General features: G+C 38.2%; 1 protein-coding gene across 1 annotated transcript in view; it reads left to right on the top strand.

Moving 5' to 3' along the window:
- Positions 1-22,068, top strand: part of LOC124167631 (nephrin-like) — an 847,280-nt gene that overhangs the window by 793,719 nt on the left and 31,493 nt on the right. The window contains exon 9 of the mRNA XM_046545611.1: positions 17,657-17,816. Coding sequence (XP_046401567.1) covers positions 17,657-17,816 — 160 coding nt within the window. The remainder of the gene's footprint in view (positions 1-17,656; positions 17,817-22,068) is intronic.

Below are 22,068 nucleotides of genomic sequence, written 5' to 3'. Positions count from 1 at the left end.
TTGATTTTTTTAATGTCACATTGGTGCATCTTCCAGTGAGAACATCCCTTTCTCTATGGCCTAAAAAAAAGAGCCTCCAGATACTTGAATTTTACCGCCGGATTGTGTTATATTCGGAGCCAAGAATTAATAACATGATTCTAAAAGAAAACATATTGTACCTATTAAGCTCATTGTCATGAAACTATGGAATATAGATGAGTAACTCAGTGGCGCAGCGAGGGGGGGTTTGGGGGATAAACCCCCCCAGAGCTCAGAGAAATTTTAAGTTTAATCCATTTTATTTAATTAGATTGATATTACTAATATAATAGTGTAAGGATAAATAAAATATCCCTCAGAAAGCAGTAAAACTCACCATTTTGAACCATTTATCTTAAAATTCCGCAATTTATTAATATCGCACTTACCTCTTATCCTGGTGGGCATTCCATACCCCCACATACCCCGGTATTAGTTGCACCTAACCACCCCCCCCCAGCCTTAATTCCTAGCTGCGCACCTGTAGTAACTAGTTCTTAAGAGGTCGATGTTACTCCCGTAAGGTCGTACAACGCCGAACGGTTGGTCGTACCATGTCGTGTAGTTTAGCGATGCGTAAGTTTTTTGAAACTTCTACCATAAGCTTACATATTGAAATGTTCAGGGTATACAGAGCTGACCTTACCAACATATTTATTTTTATGTCAAACATAAAAATAAAACGTCAAAAAAATAATGAGGTAAAATATTCAATACAGTTTTCTTGCTATCGACCTGTTCAATAATAAATCAAACAGGATTGCGAACGTCGGTTAGACTAGATGAAAAGCAACTTTTCTCAGTCAAAATCTTGGAATATATTGTTTTCTATCCTCGGCCATCGTCTTTTTCAAGTTTCATCAATCTTTTTATTCTAAATTCAACGATGAGAGCAGCTTTTAATCGGATCATCATTGATAATTCACGTTGAAGATGCACGAAAATATTCAACAGGACTATCCTATACATACTGAATATTTACAAATGATAGCTCATCTAACTCGTCACCAAAATTGTATGGGCGAGCGTGCAATGCTTTCTCTTAAGAAAGGGGTCGTTAACTCAGATTCAAAATTTCTACTTTTAAAAAGAATTCGGAAGACGGAAGGGAAAGATAGGTTACAACGAAAATGAAATCTTTCCGTGGCAAGTAAGGAAACGCGAAAGCTGCCCCTCAACTTTCAGGAGTTGGTGACGTCATTAGAGATCTACTTCCTTTACTCGTTCAGGAATAACCGTTCATTGAGCAAAGGAACCGCTCACAGGAGCGCAAACAACAAAAAAACAAGTGAGTACCAAGCGCACGGCCGAGTAGTAACGGAGAAGGGGCCACACTCTCGGCATGAGCTTACGACGTCATAAACTTATCTGATATAACGTTGAAGGTGTCAATTTTTCGTTGCGAATGACTCAAGAAGCATAATAAAAATGGAAGAATATACCATTTTATTCATACTGTATCACAATTAGCAATAAATTAAAATCAGTAAAACGAGCCCATTATTCGTAGCAAGTTCGTTACAAATCATGGTTTGTGATATCAAAACTTTAAATTAGTCGGAGTCTAAGGTGATTAAATGCAAGTATCTCTTTCGAACGTGCATGAATGGGTCGTCTAGATGGGCTGAGATCTAGCTTATTTACTCGTTCAAGAAGAACCTTTCATCAAGGCAATGAATCGCAAAAAATGTAAACAATAACGAATCACGGTGCTTAGAACGTACGAATGAAAACTAAGTCGAAATTTTCGAGTCGGGGAGATCTTATTCGGTGCCCCAGCGAAAGTGAAGAACTTTGATACCCGGGTCGACCCGATCAGGTGTTGTGATATGACCTCGCACGTCGCTTGAATGTTTGATCTAGTTAATCATAGAAATTAGAACAATGCTACGCCGTCAGTGGGCGAAACATCGGTAGGACAACGAATTTTACAAGATAGTCAGCGAGCAGAAAAGTCTTTTTAAAGAGGGATAAAATCATTCGGTATCTCCAAAAATCCAATGACAACAATTACAAAATATACTGCATATTGTACATAGACAAACAATCTTATTCGAATGCAACCAGTGGCGGATACGGGATAGGGACAAGGGGGGGGGCTAAGTAGAAGGTAACCTCTCAGCAGTATTCCGGGTCCGAAAAAAATTACCATTCTATCAAATGTACTAAATTGGATATTCAAGGGGGGGGGATTGGATAGCCCCCTTATTTCCCCTCCATAGATCTTCTACTGCATGCAACTCACTGCAAAAACAAGAACAACGTTTATTAATTTTTTTTATCATTAGCAATTGTCCAGAGGAGCAATTGACGTTTCTCTTGATCTCAAGTCAAATTTTTTTAGAAATTTTGTTTATAATTTTAGAGATTGTTATTATAAAATAAAATATAGGGTTATCATAACACACTGGCGCGCTTTCAGTAATTCATAGGAAGATAGTAATGGCAGGGTGGCATAGATTTCTCATAGGTTGCCCGATCCCAGCTTCAATGCCTTGAAGAGAGCACTTCAAGTGCAGTACTCCGTCCGTCGGATGAGACGTTAAGCGGTGGTCACTTTGGCGCCTATCTGTAACAGTAGGTTAACGTCAACGTCGGGTTTCTCTCTTGTCGGGCGACTAAGGGCACATATATTTAAGTTTATTAATTATGCAAAAAAAATTGCTTGGGACGACAAATTCAAAAAATAAATAAATAAACTGTAAGATATTCTACTCTCAATTAAACCACGTTCAAAACCGCACAAATTCTTTTGCGATCTTTATTACTATTACATGCGAGTATCATTTTTAGATATTTTAGAGCAACGAAAGATATGACGGAGCATCACTGCATGCCACGGTCATGACCTTGCCAACGATGCATCTAATTAATTATTATTACGGTATTTAATTTTCCTTAATTTTTTCCATTAAAGGGGTGCGAAAAATAAAAATCATAAACTGTAAAGTAACTGTATTTTCATTTAAACCATGTTAGGAACCGTATCATTCCTTTGAGATAACCCTGTTTAGCAGTAGCAAGGGTTACGGCCCCGGCATAAGGCAGTATTTCAGTCAAGTTCAAGGAACGGAAGCAGGTGAACTCACAATGAATCTTTCTGGAGCGGTACTTTATAGCGGGAGGTGCGCCGAGAAGGAGATAGCATAGCAAGAGAGATCGATGCTGAACAGGCAAGATTCCACGCACCGACGAACAGTGACAATGTGGGAGGCCGAAAAGCGGTATCTCCAGAGTTGTCCTCCCGGGGCGGAATAAGAAAAGGGAATAGGGAAACTATTGTCGCCCTCCAAAGGGATAAAGGGAAGGCAGCTACGCACCCAGTGCGACACATAGCACACGAAGCTGCGCGATCCCTCAAAATAGCAACGAACGAACAAAAATCGTTACCCAGATTTCGACACGGATTGGGCTGGCAGCAGTTAGAGTCTCGGAGGCTACGAAATAGACTTAGATTGCTGAGGCAATAAATAATAGGTATAAACGATTTTAATTTTTCCTGGTGAATACTGCTGACGAATTCTCATCGGGTTCTACACCAGGTTAATACTGTCGTATAAACCGACGACCGTTTAAATTTCAAAAGACCTTCAGCCAATCGGACGACACCTGAAGAGTATTGTTGTCCTCGCTACACGGTCGTATTGGTTCAGCGTGAATTGGACTTTCAATGAGTAACACGGCCTTGAAGATGGGAGACAAGTCGTCTCTCGAAACGTCGGCTTATACGACAGAATTAACCTGGCTGAGAACCCGAGATGAATTCGTCAAATAATAGGCATATTTCAGAGCTACTCCTTGCGAAGGCTTTTGCAGTGTGTTAAAGATTGTGTAAAAATGATGTGAATAAAGGAAATGTATTTTGCCGAACGGATAGGTACACAAATTAATTTTTCCCCGCACAATAAGGACAAAGAATGCTAGGAGATTGGAGAATTGGAGAAAAACCTCGGTGTGATCCGTGGTACATACAGCACACCTTCGTTAGCATTTTCCTGTATTTCAAATCTAGAAAAATTTGCATCTGAGAAATTGCCGTGTTTAAATTTTAAAATTTTAAATACCGGAAAATGTAGACCAGGGAATATTTTATGTGCTCAGTAAATTTCAAAATAATAGCATGGCTTAAAGCGAGAAATTCGTCACCAAAAAAGACCGGTCGAATAGGAGTCACGTTTCCTCTTAAGGCTCTATTTAGAGTGCGAGCACATTCGACGTCTCGCTTTCCATCGCAGTTTGATTTCGCCTTAATGGATGGGAAAGTTAACGGAGATCCTGGGAGAGCTGATTGCACGGAGTTTATTCAAAGCCAAGCTTTTGTCCGTCGGCAGGGCTTTAGCATGTGATCACCATTGGTCCACCAACATGTCGTTCACCAACAGGAACAAATATACGTTGTTTTTTTTTTTGTAAAACCGCAGAGATTACAAAACAAACGAACCCTCACGCTTGATTCGAAGTGACAGCCCGAAAGGTTCTTATCTCCGCACCTTCGATTTCGAACTTTTTTTTAAGCGAGTACCTTAAAATTTCGGCAGTGATACATCTCTTTTTTTTATCTCCCATCCATCTAGGTACACAATTCCACTCGAGCTGCGGAAATACGGTGAGGTAGAGATGAAGAATGGAGTGAGCAAGGCGTGAACAAAGAACATTGGCGGACAGAGTTATCGTCAAGGAAAGTGGGACACGTTTAACGACTGTGATGATCACTCGATTTCATAACATTCTCGGGGAGCGCGAGAGGAAGATACCAAAATTTATACTCGTATGAGGACCGAAAAGAAGACGGGAAAGTGATGCAGTCATAAGCTGCTGCAGATAGTTTTCTCCAAAACAAAATAACTACCAGTCTCCAGTCGGGGCGAGCAAAGCATCCGGTTGAAGCCCCCCAGGGAATCAAATCTTCAATCCAACGAAACACAATTTGATATTTACCAACTTCATCACATAACAAACGTTCCATATATTTTACGTAACTCTCACAACCATTACATATTCCAGAGGCATTTTATTAACATATTTGGAATTATTAATGGCATTATTGTCCACGGGAATACGATCAGGGGCTTTTCAATGAATATCAGTCACGTTGTGTGAACACGAAACGTATTTACCATGATCTGCTCTGTTGCCGGCAAAATTGGAATTTTGCTACCATCCTCTAATGCTTTCTACGCAACCCGAGAAAACTTCACCATGAAAATCAAATTCCTCAATTGAAATAGAAAGGTATTTGCACGTAAAATAAAACTTGATGCAGAAGGAAATAATGCGCAGCATATCATATGCCAAGCATTTCTTTCCCATCTTTAAGGGTTTTTAAGTAGAAATTACTTACTCCAAATTTCCGTTATCTAACACGGACGCAGCTTAAACGGATAAGGTTATGTCCATCGAGTATCATCCATTACTTTGTCACGCGGAGACCAAAATAATACACACTCAGCATATTCTCCATAGAAAAATCAGAGTAATCTATACCGAAACTGATTGGAGAAAACTAAATGCATTGCCCATCACTCGACCAGATGCCACTAGTACTTGGGGATTTTCTCAATCGAAATAACGATTTTTACAGAGCGGTCCATTCCCCAAAAAATAAATGAATAAAATACACATAGATGACCAAATAATTCGGTGGTCGACGAATTCAATATTTAAGAAAAACAAGTCAAAAACAATTCAATTTTTAGTAAATATATATTCATATAAAAGTTCAATTAAATCATCAGCCAGTCCCTTTTCTCAATTATTCCCGCGAGTAGACCACATTCTGCTCCACTCTTATCTTTTCTTCATGCAATAAGTTTTATAAGTATTAACATAGTGTCACACAACGCAGTGTGAAACGTACGATTAAAAAATAATCTATCTTGAAGTCATGATACATTTAACGTAAATACTACAGTAAATATTAAGTCGCGGAAAAATGAGTCCGAGGAAGGAGAATCACTTATGATTGTTCAATCGTGAAGAGAATAAAGCGATACGACAAAGGCCAAGTCAAACGACTCACTCATCTTAATTTTAATGCACACAGCTCGATGCGTATTACAGGTTGGTACATCAAAGGAGCAGCCCGCAAACGAAAATATTACACTGAAACTCAGAACGCAAGCAAAATCAAAGATTACTCCGGGGGTATGAAAATATAAACTAATGAACACATACTATGACTAATGAGATTTGAGGGCATTTTCCAATCTTCCATGGTACACATTATGTAAATCAATGTACATGTATTTATTTCTACATTGAAATCCAAAACAAATACATTTTTCAAATAATTGAATTCTGAACATATTTCCAGCGGAAACGAATAATTTCAAAATAAAATAACCTCATGTGCCCCCAAATTTATGAAATTTCACCGCATAGTGTAGAAATAAAAATTAATACCAGGAAATGTTTTACTCTTATTAGGACAATCTTTCGGAATCACACATTCAAAACGAATTATATTGGCATTTGATGTATAATATTTTTTTAATTCGAGCGGCAAATTGGATTCCAATAGACGTAAATCATAACTGATATCAACTGAAATTATTCAGTGACTAGGGCAATAAAGGCCACAATTTATTTCTACAGTTATGTCCTAGAAAATTCGCCCAAAAATGTTTTCCGTAGCATTTACCAACCAATAAATGACGGTATCATGACAACAGAAATGTCATGCTATACATCTTGCAAATAAATAACCGCAATCCTTTTCAATGCATAACATTCATCACTTCAATGTAAACTACGACGGATCTTAGTTGATGGATTACCGCATGACCAGAACCAGAAAAGGTCAACTAACCAGATAAAAAGCAAACCAATTGACCACAACTTTCAAAGACATTGATTTCGGCTAATTTATAAAATATTTTGAAGCAAAAGTAAGCTGCAAATATTAGATTAATACGAAATAATTAAGTTCGAAGAAAACAATAGTTAAACCAGCTAATATTACAAGTATTAGCAATGGCTTTAGCGTTGTAAGAGCAGCGTATAAAGTCTCTGACTTGGTTCCCGCACTAGAAAAGTATCCCAACGGGCTTACCCACGGTAACCCGAACCAAATCACGTAAGAGTATTCAAAAATATATCCACCCGTATTAATTTTTTTCCCTTCAATTCGTTTCTTTTATTGATTTAAAACTTCTTTCGTACGTCATCATTTATAAAAAATGCGTTCGCTTTGAAACTGTTTAAGACATGGTAAAACCATTCCAACATTATTCGGCAAGTCGCAGCAAATGAATTCACCCTAAACATCCATAAAACAGAACCAACAGAGTATGATTTAATTTAGAAGTTTTAACTTCTTCGTGATCTTCGTTGGTGGTCCTAAAAAATAAATATTGGCTACCAGAGATTTATAACAGAGAAATAGATACGAGCCATCCAATAGATACGAAAAATAACATCCGTCACATTATTATCCAATTAAATTTTATGAACTGGTCGTGTTCAACCCGAAACAGCTGAAGAGACAACACTGGTAATTTGCCACACTTTTTTTATTATTTTCCTGGATCCGTTTCAACGTACTTCTTACGTAATTTTCAAGAGCTTATCTGACTGACGAGCGGCAAGCCTGGCATGAATATCCTTATATTCTGTTGTGCAACGATGAATTTCCTTAAATTTAACATGTTAAACATCGATTTTTTTCGACCCGAAGATTTGTTTCTATAGGTGAGGAGAGAGCTCACCCCATACTAAGCCAAAAGCACGCGAATTTACACACATTCACGGTAGGGAGGCCGATTCCTTTCCCAATGCCACCTCGACGACTTTGATGACCCATGGGTAGGAATGGCCGAGGGCTTCATCGGGGATTTGAACCCCGGACCTTCAGTAGCCAACCACTCCACCCACCGAGCTGCCATGCTACTCTAGCATTACATTCGAAAAATGTTCGCTATTTAGGGTAATATTTGTTATTGTAGTCAGCGTATTTACGAGAGTATCAGGGGTAATACTTCACTATTTAATATATACTTCACTAGCATAAACTTTCAGGGAAAAATCAAATATTAACTGTTAGCCAATAGGGAAAAATCGAAAACAAAAATTTTGAAAACTCGACGATGAATTTCGAAAGAAAGTTAAGTCTCCCCAAATACTAACTTCTTCAACCACAGAACTCTACCCATACCCGAGATTAGAGCTGTATTGAACTAGAAAAACCTAGGAGACGGAAATTTATTAAGATTGCTCTTCTTTTTTTTCCTAGGAGTCTTCCATACAAAGAGGGATATTTGATAACTTTGACACGACGAAATGGAACTCCTTATATACTGCGTATGAAAGAGAGGGGGAGAAGAAGAATAGGTACCAACACAGGAAGCGCGTCAAGACGTAGGCGCCATGGGAACACACAAAAAAAGACGGAAAAATCAATACCCGTGTATTTTCTTCTTTTGAAAAGGAGACACATTTGATTGGGCGCCATTGGCCCAAAAATAACGAAACCTGCCTTTCCTTTCTCTCCTTCTTACCCACCTCTAAGATCTTCAAAAAAGACGACGGATGGAGAGGGCTTAACTTTTTCCAATTGTGACAGCGGGAGCATTGCTTGACGGATGAGGACCGCTTCCCCTCACTTATAAACTCCTCGAGACCGAAAAAAGAGCGAACAAGACGGAGTGCGCAAGTGGGGTGCTATTGTGATCGGGGAAGCTCGTGGAGGACTTCCTAAACTAACGACAAACATAAAATTCGTCTCCAAAAAGTTCATGCGTTTCTCGAACATTACAAACTTCTGAGTAAGTATAAGAATGACGCTCAAAATAGTCTTATCAACCATCAGCATGGATAATTACTATGTATCTTTATGGGGGTTTGGTCTAGGAACGAAGTTAAAACTTTTAGTGAAGCCAAAGTTCCCGAAAATTTACTGCCAATATCAGGGCTAAAAACTAAAATCCATTGGTTAATAAAATTTAAAGTGATAGGACAATAAATTTTAGAACATATGATACAAAACCACGAATTTAAAAATGATATTAAACAATTCTCAATTTTTTTAAAGTTGATACTTCAGGATAAAACGTGGCATTCATAGAAAATGAGGTGACAATTTTTTTGCGACAACAAAAGGATAAAAAAATTCCGATATGATTCCGGTGTATCGACCGGCAACAGTAATAGCAACAGAAATAAAAACTTTCATTACTTGTCTCGTCCTAATCAATCCTTTTCAAATTCGACCATACAATCATTGTACCCGCAGATTTTTGAGTAACCCTTTAACATCTCATTGTACATAAATAAAAGAGTATATATCAGTATGTTGCGCATGGGACAAGATTGACGCGTTAAAATCAGAGATCACGTGATGCCACTGATATGCAGAGAAAATCGCCAACTTGTAGATAAAATCATGGAAATAGCGAAAAAATAATTCTGAATAATATACAAATACCGTAATTGATAAGAAAAATGACCAATTTCCGGGAATGTTCACGCAGAACTGCAGAAACAGAGAAACGCAAAAAATATAATCACAAATTTTAAAAAATCTAAGTAATTTGTTGCCATGCCAAAAAAATACTTTTCAGCAGAATCTAGTAAAATCATTAAATACTGACATACAAGTATTGAAATTATCTGAAAAATGGCCAAGGATAAGAGAGCATTCCAGCAAAATAAAGTCACAAAAAATATAATCACAAATTTTAAAAAATCCAAGTAATTTGTTGCCATGCCAAAAAAATACTTTTCAGCAGAATCTAGTAAAATCATTAAATACTGACATACAAGTATTGAAATTATCTGAAAAATGGCCAAGGATAAGAGAGCATTCCACCAAAATAAAGTCACAAAAAATATAATCACAAATTTTAAAAAATCTAAGTAATTTGTTGCCATGCCAAAAAAATACTTTTCAGCAGAATCTAGTAAAATCATTAAATACTGACATACAAGTATTGAAATTATCTGAAAAATGGCCAAGGATAAGAGAGCATTCCACCAAAATAAAGTCACAAAAATATAATCACAAATTTAAAAAAATCCAAGTAATTTGTTGCCATGCCAAAAAAATACTTTTCAGCAGAATCTAGTAAAATCATTAAATGCTGACATACAAGTATTGAAATTATCTGAAAAATGGCCAAGGATAAGAGAGCATTCCACCAAAATAAAGATCTACAAACAGCGGAAAATTTAAATGCAGAAGTAAGGGAACAAAATATTAGAAACTTGCTATAGGAGTATGCTTCTCTACGGAGGTGAGGCATGGGCAATGACTGCCGCGAAGAAATGAATGTAGAGACCTCGGAAATACGGTGCTACATAAGATGAGGATCAAATGGATCGACCGCCTTAGCAATGAGGAAGTCCTTAGAAAAGTAGGAGGAAGAAAAGCCTCTTGAAAACCTAGACAAGAAGACGGAACAACCTCGTAGACCATATTTTACGATATAATATTTTCTGGAGTTTAGGTCAATTTTAAAACAAGTTTCAGCCAACGCTGTCTATATATATTTTTTTTATTGCATTATTGTATAAAAACCGATAGAACATTTTTTTATGTATAAATATTGTATATCGTTTTAATATTTGTATTTTATATTGTTCATACTTTTTTCTTACATAGCCCTGATGATGATTTTAAAATAAATCGAAACGTTGGCTGAAACTTGTTTTAAAATAGACCTAAACTCCAGGAAATATTATATCGTATATTAAACAAGGTCAAGAAAAGGAAAAAAAAAGACCATATTTTGAGACATGATGGCCTGCTGAAGACAATCGTCAACGGATAAGAAGATAGGAAGAACGGAAAAGGAGATACTCGAACATAATGTATGTAATAGGTAAAGAAGGGGGAGAAAGAGAAGAAATACTTACGCATTAAAAAATTGAGCCGCGTCAAACCAATCTTAGGGTTGTTAACAAATGATGATTCCAATAGCAAATATATGCATTTACAAAAAACTTTAAACGATGTATATGAAACTGTTTAACATCATACATTATTAATCTGCATGGTGATCATAACTGATGAATCTAGCTGCAGAACTCGAATACTGTGCATCGTTCAACGTTATGAAATAATGAAAATGCATCTACAAACGTAAAAAGGACATATTTTGAGTCATTGTCACCCTATAATTTAAGTTCATACGCGACGTAAAAAAAGAAATCGTTGATCTTTACGATCAGCTCTCGGATCAAGCACAGGATCTATTGCGGATATCCGCAATAACGGTGCAGGAACATAGGTACCCCATCACCTGCCAAAACTCACGCAATATCCCACCCAGCCTTCCCGCCTGCGTTCGCAAATTCCCAATACGGCCTACACCCGTTATCGCATTCGAACATCCGGGCAACGCGACGCTGTCAACGCGTTTCCGGACAAAACCACTTTCCTCTCCCGAAGATCAAATTGCGCGCGCGCCCTCACTAGACCGACGGCACACGGTAAACGCGAAGCATGGGCGGCTGGAGCACGTCCCTCTCTCTGGAGATTAGCGGAGATAAAATCGACCGTAAACTGGAATGCCAGCAATGCGTCAGAGAGAGAGAGAGAGAACGTGGTTTTAAGGTGTCTCCCGCCAGGCAAGCTATTCCGAGAGGCATCCGCAACAGTAATTCTCCAGGCAATGCTTAGAAATCAACAAAAAATGGTGAAATATACTTTTTTTAATGACAGTTATCCAATCGAGACCCATATGTTGAGTATAACCTTAGATACTACGATAAATGAAAATGAAAAACTTTGTGTATGTCCACAGTATTTATCGTACGACGCGTTTCACTTCTTGACTGAAACCTGCATTTGTACCTGATGACGGCGAAGGTTATTCGCTGAAACGCGTCGAATGATAATAAATACTGCGGACATACACAAAAACTTTCATTTTCATTTATCATTGCAATATGTTCCGCAACATCTCGCCGGAAACCGTTGAATATATCTTAGATACTAGATTAGAGTACTTAACTCCCGACAAAATACTTGAGAAGATCGTAGGAATTGAATAAATAAAAACTTGGCTATTTCCACACGGTGTTTTAGTGCGATCGACCATGCGCTATTTTTTTATTTCTTAAATTCCAACGATTAAGGATTTCCACCAAGTTACACCCGCTACTATTTGTTACTTTAGAAGATGGCTTGGGAATAATATTCCTCTTTTCTAGAAAGTGTTCATTCCACAGAGCGTCAAGGAAGAGGCGCATCGTAAACTCCAGATAATCCCGCTTTCTTGATACCTCGAATTTAAAATTAAAACAACTTCCCCAGCGTGGCCGGCGAACAGTATTACTCCGCTCCTTTTAGGCAGTGGCATTTTAGCCCGATATTAACTTTAAAACTCCAGCAAATTAATCGTGTCAGTTTTTGGAAAAAAAAATAGTAACTCGCTTTATTGTCGCTGGATTCATACCAACCTTAAATTTTCAATTTGTAAATTTGTTCGGCTTTTCCATGATTTCCATTCAGTTAAAAAGCTCAGTAATATAAAATCATGTATGGTATTTTCTTTTTACGTTGGAGGCGCTCGAGATGTGGGTGTGGAATAGAATGGCGAAAATAAAGTGGATGGAGAGGAGTAACAACGAAGTGATGGATATGGTGAGTGAGGAGAGGCAGCAACTAGTTGAGATACGGAGGAGACAGAAGGTATGGATGGAGCGAATACTTACCGGGGAGGGAATGTTGAAAACGGTGTAATAGGGTAGAATGCCAGGTAACGAGGGAGAGGAAGGGATAGAATAGGATATTTAGATAGAATGTAAGGGAGTAGGCGCTACAGTGATTAGAAGAGGGAATGACGGAAGGGGAGGTTCCCAGAATGCTTCATTTCACTAAAATGACGAGTCTAGCTCGTATGAACTTCCGCTTCCGGATCTTACAATGACGAATGAACTTCGTCATCAGATTTTCATAATTTTAGCACTATTTAGGAGAACAATATAAATATTTTGAAAGGTTATCAATGTTAAAACATCCAAAATCTACATTAATTATTCATATTTCGTGAAATATGATGCATTGGAAGTAATGAAATGATTTTATACGAGTAGCGATAGCTGTTCTCTCAATGTATTTAACGGTATACTTTATAATATAAAATAATGATCACTTTTTAATTCACTGTTCTACGTTGATTACAAAATAAAAATATCATTTCATTCCCTATCACTCCATTAAAAAAGAACCACAGAAAAAATAAATAGAAGATAGGAGCACGATATTCGGGAAATAAATTGAGGTGGACGGGGTTCAGGACTCTTGCAATGCTGTATAATATGCCTAACCAGAACAAAATTGTAGAAAAATGTAAAGGGAATACCCTGAGATGAATTAAACTCTTAAGTTTCTCATTTAATTTAAACCTAAGCAAGGATGTTAGAACGTAGGTTTCTGCGGCGATGGTTTGATCTCTGCATTTCTCCAGGGTTTTCTTCCGCGTCAGCTTGTTTATAGACAACAGCTCTCATCCAGCCGACAGTATATAAGCGAGGCAGAAACCAACAGCTGACACCTTCGACCTGAAGACGCTGGCAGGATAGCCAGCGAAACTATTGCCTACAAACAAGCTGACGCGGAAGAAAACCCTGGAGAAATGCAGAGAACTAAGCAAGGATAAATAGCAATTATTATTATCAAAGTATTCTACCATTAAGGTATGTTAGCATGGAGTACTTAAGAAGTATTCTGACAGCCTCCTATTCCTTCAAGGGCATCCCTCTTCAATTCACAGTAAGGCCTACTCCCTTTCACTCTATCTAAAAATCCTATTCTATTCCTTCCTCTCCCTCGTTACCTGACATTCTACCCACTAACGACGTTTTCAGCATTCCCTCCCCGCAAAGTACTCGCTCCATTCATACCTTCTATCACCTCCGTATCTCATCTAGAAGCTGCCTCTCCTCACCCACCATGTCCAGCACTTCGTCATTCCTCCTCCTTTTCGTCCACTTAACTTTCTCCATTCTTCTTCACGCTCACATCTCGAACGCCTCCAGTCTTCTCTCGTCCTCCTTCCCAGGTGTCAACGTTTCCGCGCCGCGAAGTGGTACACCCCAGATCAAACTCTTCACTAACCTTTTTCTTTTAAACAAAATATATAAAAAATATTTACGCCTAAGATGCGAGGTAATAACTAATGCAAACTCACATACAACTGGGTGTTCCTATCAAAAATATTTCTTATTTTAATCAAGTCTAATCTCAGAACCGGTGACAAGATAGATGAAAAGATAGAAAAGAAGTTTCATGGTTAATACGCAGTATTGGTCCAACTATGTTAAAAAAATTTCTCGTTAAAAAAAATGAATTCCAATTTGAAAAGGAAATTATGGGCCTACAAAGCGGATTAATATCCCAGCCAGCACAAGTGACAACACACGCATAGAATATAATTGGATTCCAAATATAAGCTCTTTTGAGGGATAAGATACATGATGTGGTAAAACTTCAAGCCTGCCGCACGAACAGCGATAAAATTCACATTGATTGCCATAAAAAAATATTCCAATAGAACCACGGATCTTAGGCTCATAGGACCACAGTGCAGACCACTACCCTAATCAATTCCCACTACACGAAGGATTTGGTGCTTTCCCGGCGAATCTTTTTGATGAAGTCTTCACGGGAAATGAGCCGGGTCAGGATGGACATTGCTGCCAACGTTTCCATGGCCTTCTCTGCCATCGTCTCTATTCACCCTGAAGACGATGGCAGAGAAGTCCATTGAAACGTTGACAGCAATGTCCATCCTGACACGGATGATTTCCCGTGAAGACTTCATTAACAATTCCCATTACAATTTTACCCGAAAGACAAAGGCCCGACGTTCGACTCCTGATCCAGGAGATTTATATCTCCAACGACAATTAATATGAAGATATATGATATCAAGGAGGATATAGTAGTAGTATTAAATTAATCATCTCCAAAAATAGGCGATCTTTTTAAGAATTACGTAGGTTTTAAAAGATAAGTCGATCGGAGAATTGAGTGGAGAGGAGAATCCAACCAATCTAAGGACTGACAATTGTTGATTTTGATGAGATTAGAATGAATCACCAGTTTGTGGACTTAGTTTATGTCAATGAGTATGTTCAGCCACAAATAAATAATGCTGAGAACTATGCCATTTTATAGCTTTTGTACTATACGTTAAAAATTATATCCTACGTAAAATAGTGCACATCTCGGTTTGGAAAGCTAAAATTGATGCCAGACAGCGTTATGCTGACATCAATAAGTTGCTGTCTATTCACTCTGATATCTTACGATTTTTATCACACATAAATAAATACCGACCAATACTAAAGAATTACATGCATGTAATGATAATTCACAACAGGTCAGCATGTAGTGCGAAATTTTTACAGCTGCTATTTGACCAGGATCTCCCGGATTCGCGAAAGGTCCTCTCAGAATTTGATTGACCAAGGCACCTTTATAGCGGAGTTTTGTTTCCGATGATTCGGGTTCGACTACCAGAAAAAATTATCCTCCAAGGAATTTTCACACTCAACGTGCACTTAGGGGATATTCCGGATTGAAAGGCGCCATTCCACCGTTATCTCCTCGAATCCTAGAATAAGTCCGACAGCTGTTTCCTGATTGCGATTCGTGCCATTAAACAGCTGCAATAATAACCGCAGCTACAATTTTCACCACGAATTCCAAATCACTCCCTTGTCGACTTGAAATTATAACCTAAAAACTTAGGGATTAAAATAGCATGCGACGCCGCAAGGCAAGAGAAGCATCGATTTAAAAGACACAAAGTGAGCCGTAAGTAACTTGGCCTTCACTCCATAAAATTAAATACATACAATTTAACTTCTCTGATTGAGATGGACTGCCTTCCTTCTACAAATAAGCACTACCAGGCAAACGAGCGAAAACGAAAAAGATTTATCCCCCATGTTCATAGAAAGAAAAAGATGACCTCAGATAAAAACGGCAAATGCAATAAAATGTTATCTTAGTTTCTCTCGAATAATAAAACAACAATTTCTATTAAAATTCTTATTTCTCCAGTAGATTTAAAATAGCCTTATTCCGGATGCTAAAATAATGGAAGATTACTTTGACCCATGATACAATAGACAATGAGACCCTTGTTAGCATTTTCGAGGTCGAAATTTAAAAAAAAAGTATCTAATTGTAAGTGTCATATACAACCTCTAAATTTTTGGAGAACTTAGGAGTGGCGGGGCATGAAAATAAAATTTAAAAATACATTACTCTGAAAAACTAACCTTTCTCTGCGTGAAAAAGCACTGGGGAAGTCGAAAATGATAATGATCTACCAGCATTGAAGGAATGGGGAATTCTTGTATTGCTAGCCACAATTCTGATTGTGTGTATTAAGTTTAGAATTCGCCATCGTTTAAGTAGCCTCTCAAGATCATAATTTGTGTTTTTAATTCATTTTGAATTGCTAAGTAAATTTATATTGAAAAAAAACAGTTTTACTTTAAATTAATCCAAGCGTAACGTGACCACAATGAAGGCTATAAAAAGGTTCCTTCACGAATTTATTTGATCGTCAACTATTGTTTATTTTTTTAATAAGAAAAGCCTCATTTTTTCCGTCCTCGATCCGACTCCAACTTCTCGAGCTATTCCAGGCGAATTATCGTTAGCCTTGGCCTTAGTCCCTTCGCAAATAAGTTGATGTCGTCAAGAACTCATGCCGTGAGGGTCACCGCTTCCCAACCACTCCTCCGACTATCTCATCGGCCGCACGAGGTCCGTTGATGCTTACACTATTGTCAAATATACCCTCCCTCACAGGAGCGGATCACCCTGATCGAGGTAATGGTAAATGCGAACATTTCATCAGCTCACGGAAAATGGGCGGAAAATTTCGCGTTATTTTCATTTAAACTTATATGAGAGAATGACTGCATGATAAAGGTTGCTTTTTCGCTGTGACTAACGTTTCCTTTCCATACACCGAATTGGAATAAATTGCAATTCCGGGTCTGGGTAAATGACCTCATCGTTGGAAAAGAATATTTTTCTCCACCTTACAGCAGTCTTTGAAGCGGTCTTACTCCCAACAACAAGTAATTAGCTCAATTTCTTACAGAACTCAGATTCAACTTGCCAGAATTTTTTAACGTCGTGATTCACAGATCGAATCACTCATATTCCTGGAGGCGTCTTCCCGCTTTCGTGATAGCTTGTAAATCCTCACATCACCTCAGTGTAAATCCGTAACATTTTATTTATGTCATGGGTGCAGTCAAACTTTCATGCGCCCAACTACAGTTTTTAAACAGCTTGGGGCCAGATTTCACTACCTTATTTTGCTAGGCCTTTTCCTGACGTTTCCCTCGTATCCCTGATCTATAACATTCGTGAATGAGAGTGATTTTATTCTAAATAGAGTTAGGTACAGAAATTAGATGCAGAAAACAAACTATATCAACTAGATACTTAGGAGTGTATTTGATTTTCCACTCGATGTCAGGAGATAACATACTCACTCGAATCTCTTGGCAACCAATTTTTGTATATTTCTTCTATCAATTTTGTACCCAACTCTGTTTAGAAAAACAAATACTTCTACCCCTTGGCTTCCCACCCCCTCAATTATCTTTCACTTTCAAATAATAGGACTCACCCCTGTTTTTTCTTCCTTTCTCGTTGCAGGGACACCAACTGGCACAGAACACGAGCGCCGGTGTGATCGTCAGCGGGTCCAGCCTGGTTCTTCAGAGGGTGAGAAGGCAACAGTCAGGGGATTACCGGTGCGCTGCCGCCAACTCCGAAGGAGACTCGACCAGCGACCAAGTCCACCTGAGGGTTCAGTGTGAGTTCAAACCACTTAGCAAGGATCGGTCTAGTTGTATCCCATGATCGGATCCAAGAGACCTATCGATTTTATCGACACATATCGATCGAATCGATTTATCTGGTTTCCCAGAAGCACATACACAGTCATGTTTACGCTACTTCGTTTTATCCTACTGCATGTAAAGTTAATAACTTACTATACGTGTCCATACTAGCCATCTGCATGCATTTCTTGATGGGCAACATAGTAGGCTGTATAATTTCAAAAATTAAAAGAATAGGAATAAGAGAAGTTCTAGTCCTACTATATTACGAAAAGAATACAATAAAATTCTCTTGCGTAGTGACTGGAAAAAAATACATGCACGAATCACTTAATACGCTAACTTTTCGTTTTTCTATCGCTAACTAGTAGTTTTATTTTCATGGTAGCATGTTCGTTCCCTTATTAGACTCTTAGTTTCTGGTCTGACCGCGTGTCGTTGCCCTGCGTGCTGGGCCTGTGTCTGCAAAGCGAGCGCGTTTCTGTTTAAGGCTAGGATGAGTGCTGAATGATTGGTGTGAAATCACCCCGTGCCACACACCCTGATTGTGGCTTGCAAGGTACCTCGTAGATGTAGATGCACTTTCCATACAGGACTTGATTGACTGGATTTACTTTATTCTGGGTCAGATGTGGCGAGGACGCCAGCTCTTCCTCCGACCCAGTTGCTCTCTTACAGAGTTTTAATCACGTACAGTATTTTAGTGGACAGGGCACTTACATTTAAGTATAAAGATTGTTGAAAAAATGCATGGATTTAATAATCTTCCAAATTAGTTAAATTTGGGACAAAGAGACATAAATATATTGGAATAAATAGATAAGAGAATGTAGTGGGCTATACAATTTCAAAAAATAAAAGAATGTGAACGAGAAAAGTTTCTTACACTAAATTCTATAGAGTGCAAAATAGTACTATAAAAATTTCATGCGTGTTGACTAGAATTTTACTATATTAAAAATGATTGCGAATGAGACACCCTAGAGGCAGTTTTTGTATTTCTTTCACACTCTTACGCAACTTTCACAAAATGTCAATAAATATGATGCATCCAAATAAATTAGAAGTATTGCTTGTGACAAAGTTTACATTTTTTTCTTGTGACAGGTACCGATAAGTGAGAGTGCACGGGACAGACGAATCTTGAATAGGAAACATTATATTACTGAAATATATGGCTTCTCGGAAGCAATTCTTCCGAATAAATAGAGCGCGACGGATCGTGGAGACTCCATAGGTTTTTAAAAGATTCATTAGCACATTTGGACAGTCTATCCACCCGCAAAAACACAATACAATCAGTCCATGACCTCGTTACTATTAGATAATATACTCATGGTAGTAGTACAATCAATTCAAATTTCATTACAAGAAACAATATACTATTCTTTTCGTACATTTAAGATTCTATATTAGTGACTTCCGGTCACTATGAAATGAGATGCCGGTCAGTTGGGTAAAAATTGCATTCGCTTCTGCTAAAATCGCCAACATCAATCAATTTGGCGAAAAAAACGTATCCACGCCAAATAAAAAAGTTAACCTTCTCGGTACTATATTCAGATAAAGTGCAACACACATTGAGTATGAAGGGCTCGTTCTCAACCAATTCGCTATATTGGCAATTTTTGTTTCCATTCCCAGAAAGCTCATGCCCGATTTTTGGCATTTTCAGTTTTTTTTTAATTAATTGCAATGACAACTCTTGAAATATGATGCTCAAATTTTAAGTTAGTCTCCACAGTACACTAAACACAATATTGTTTAAATAAAAATTTTAATTTATAATCGTAATATATTTCGCTTTGGTAGAAAATAATTTAACGAATATTTTCGGTTACACGGGGCCGATTATATCTGCACTTCAAAGGGTACACCTTCCACCAAACATAAATTGAAAGTCAATCAAACGATTCCGGGGTTTTGAAGAAATTGGGCAGCTAGGTAACAAGGTATTCATCGTCGAAGGCAAATTTACCAAAAAAATACGAAATAAAGTAAACATTAAAAATTTACACAGAAAAATTAAGTAACTGAACTTGTCAATAAAGAGATTCATTTTCCCGTCCCGTCTATACCGTGCAGTGTTTTCAAGTATGATTTGACAAAGAGAAGCACATTTTCAGCCAGTATCGGAGGCCTTGAGCATGAGAGTATAATACATATCCGCTGGGATTTTTTTGTATCTAATATTTTTTAACTTTTTAACGGCACGCGCTCATTTCGCATCCGTTACTCGAATTGCGACATGAACTTTCGAGTACCGAACTTAAAATTAAGCCACTCAAATACGCAAGTAAATAAACTCAGAAGCGAAATTTAAACTAGACTACACCGTAACTTGGATGGAGGAAGACACTTCGATGATAGGCGTATGGAATCAAACATTCGTGACGAAGGCACCTCTTTAATATGTCCCAATAAGGCTCTCAAAAAATAATCGAGCAAGTTTCTCACATTTAACAACGTAATAATCGCCAACGGCAAACTTTCACTCATACTTCTAATTCGTGCATAAAATAAAATCTTGAAATGAAAAAAACATTACTGATTAAGAGAGAGAAATTATATAATTGAAAACTGTCATTGAAAAGAACCATCTTCCCCGATAAATTATCTCGTGGTGCGTTTTCAACGATGAAACGAGTCGATTGAAGTACATTTTCAGCCAATCTCGTGAGCCTTCATGAGATATCGTATAATATACGATTTCCACTTGAATTTTCTAGAACCTAATAAGAAAAAAAAAGAATCAAAATCCTCATCGTGGACCCACCACTCGAGTTGTGAGAGGGACCTTCGAATGCCGAAGAGGATACTCTCCTCACGATCTAATTGGCAAAGAGTGAACTCAGAAAAAAGAAAAGGAGAAGAGCCGATGAGAAGGACCGTGTCTACGAAGGTTCGTTAGCTCCGATTCGGAAGGCCTCAGACTCGCGAGGGCGGCACTTGAAGTATTGGTGGCGCAGAGAAGAGAGGAGATAAAAAGAAGTACATGGAAAAGTCAAATCCACGGCAGTACAGCCCCCACCTCCCAATTACAACCGAATCGGAAACTGCTGGAGCATTTCCCGAGGAGAGTTACAAATTCTTCCGCGAGACTTGAGCATCGCTTCAGCCATGTTCTACAATATGCGTCTTTAACATCTATAATAGGCAAGATTGTAGAGCACATCGTCGCAGGTAATATTATGACAAGGAGACCCAAAAAAAGGAGGTCCCATACAAGCTATTTAATATACACCAAAGTCAATAGGGTGGTTTCCTATTATTTTTTATTGCCTAAATCGAAAGATTATTACTCCTGGAATACGTATTTGACGCATTTAGATTTTTAAATGACGATATCTATTTTTCGCAATTAAATGAAAAGTGAAAATTTTCTAGCGCGCGAAAACGCGACGGGTAAGTATGAATGCCGGGAAATCTCTCCGTGTGACGTATTTCTGGTTCCCGCTGCCGCTTTGTGAGGTGACCTTGAGGCGAGGCTTAGCGCTGATACGACGCAGGCTGCTACCGGGTAGCTGAGTACCCTGCTGGCTGGTAGAGCTTGGCTTAAATAAGGATTATTAATACCTTATCAAACGAAGAAATCTTTCCGACCTTAACGAGTTTTAACAAGTGATTATTAAGACATGTTTCCCTGAGCTCTGCGCCTCATGCATGCATTGGTAATCTCACACGATGTATAACTCCTATCTTCTCGTATAGAAACTAGGTCCCTGTGGCGTCACGTGGAGTGGCATCGCTTGGGCGCCAATCTGGCCCTTTTCAAATGAGGATAGAAACTAGGTCCCTGTGACGTCACGTGGAGTGGCATCGCATGGGCGCCAATCTGGCCCTTTTCAAATGAGGATAAAAATGGACCATTGCCATTCGTCTAAACCGGTATTTCTAAAACGAAATAATTTGTATACTATGAATACAGTAATGGTGGGTAATGAATCGCAATCAATGCCTTTCGTTTTCTTTGATGAAGGAAACTACCCTCTTGTTTCAATCAGTTTTTTTATATTTATTTAGCTACTTGGGTCGCATATTAATCGTTTCCCACAAATCATCGCAACTCGGTCATGAATAGAGAGTGCTACATTTGTCTTCAGCACTTGCGTACTTCAAATCGCGGATCGGAATGGCATAAAGCAATGTTATAAAATCGGAATGGCATAAAATACGAGGGCGGCTTTTTTTTCAACCTCCGATCGCTCAGCAAAAACACTATAC

Source organism: Ischnura elegans, chromosome 11 (genome assembly GCF_921293095.1).
Source record: "Ischnura elegans chromosome 11, ioIscEleg1.1, whole genome shotgun sequence".
In the NCBI taxonomy this organism is placed as follows: domain Eukaryota; kingdom Metazoa; phylum Arthropoda; class Insecta; order Odonata; family Coenagrionidae; genus Ischnura; species Ischnura elegans.
The sequence above is the reverse complement of the archived record's forward strand: the minus strand, read 5'-3'. Positions and strand labels throughout refer to the sequence as shown.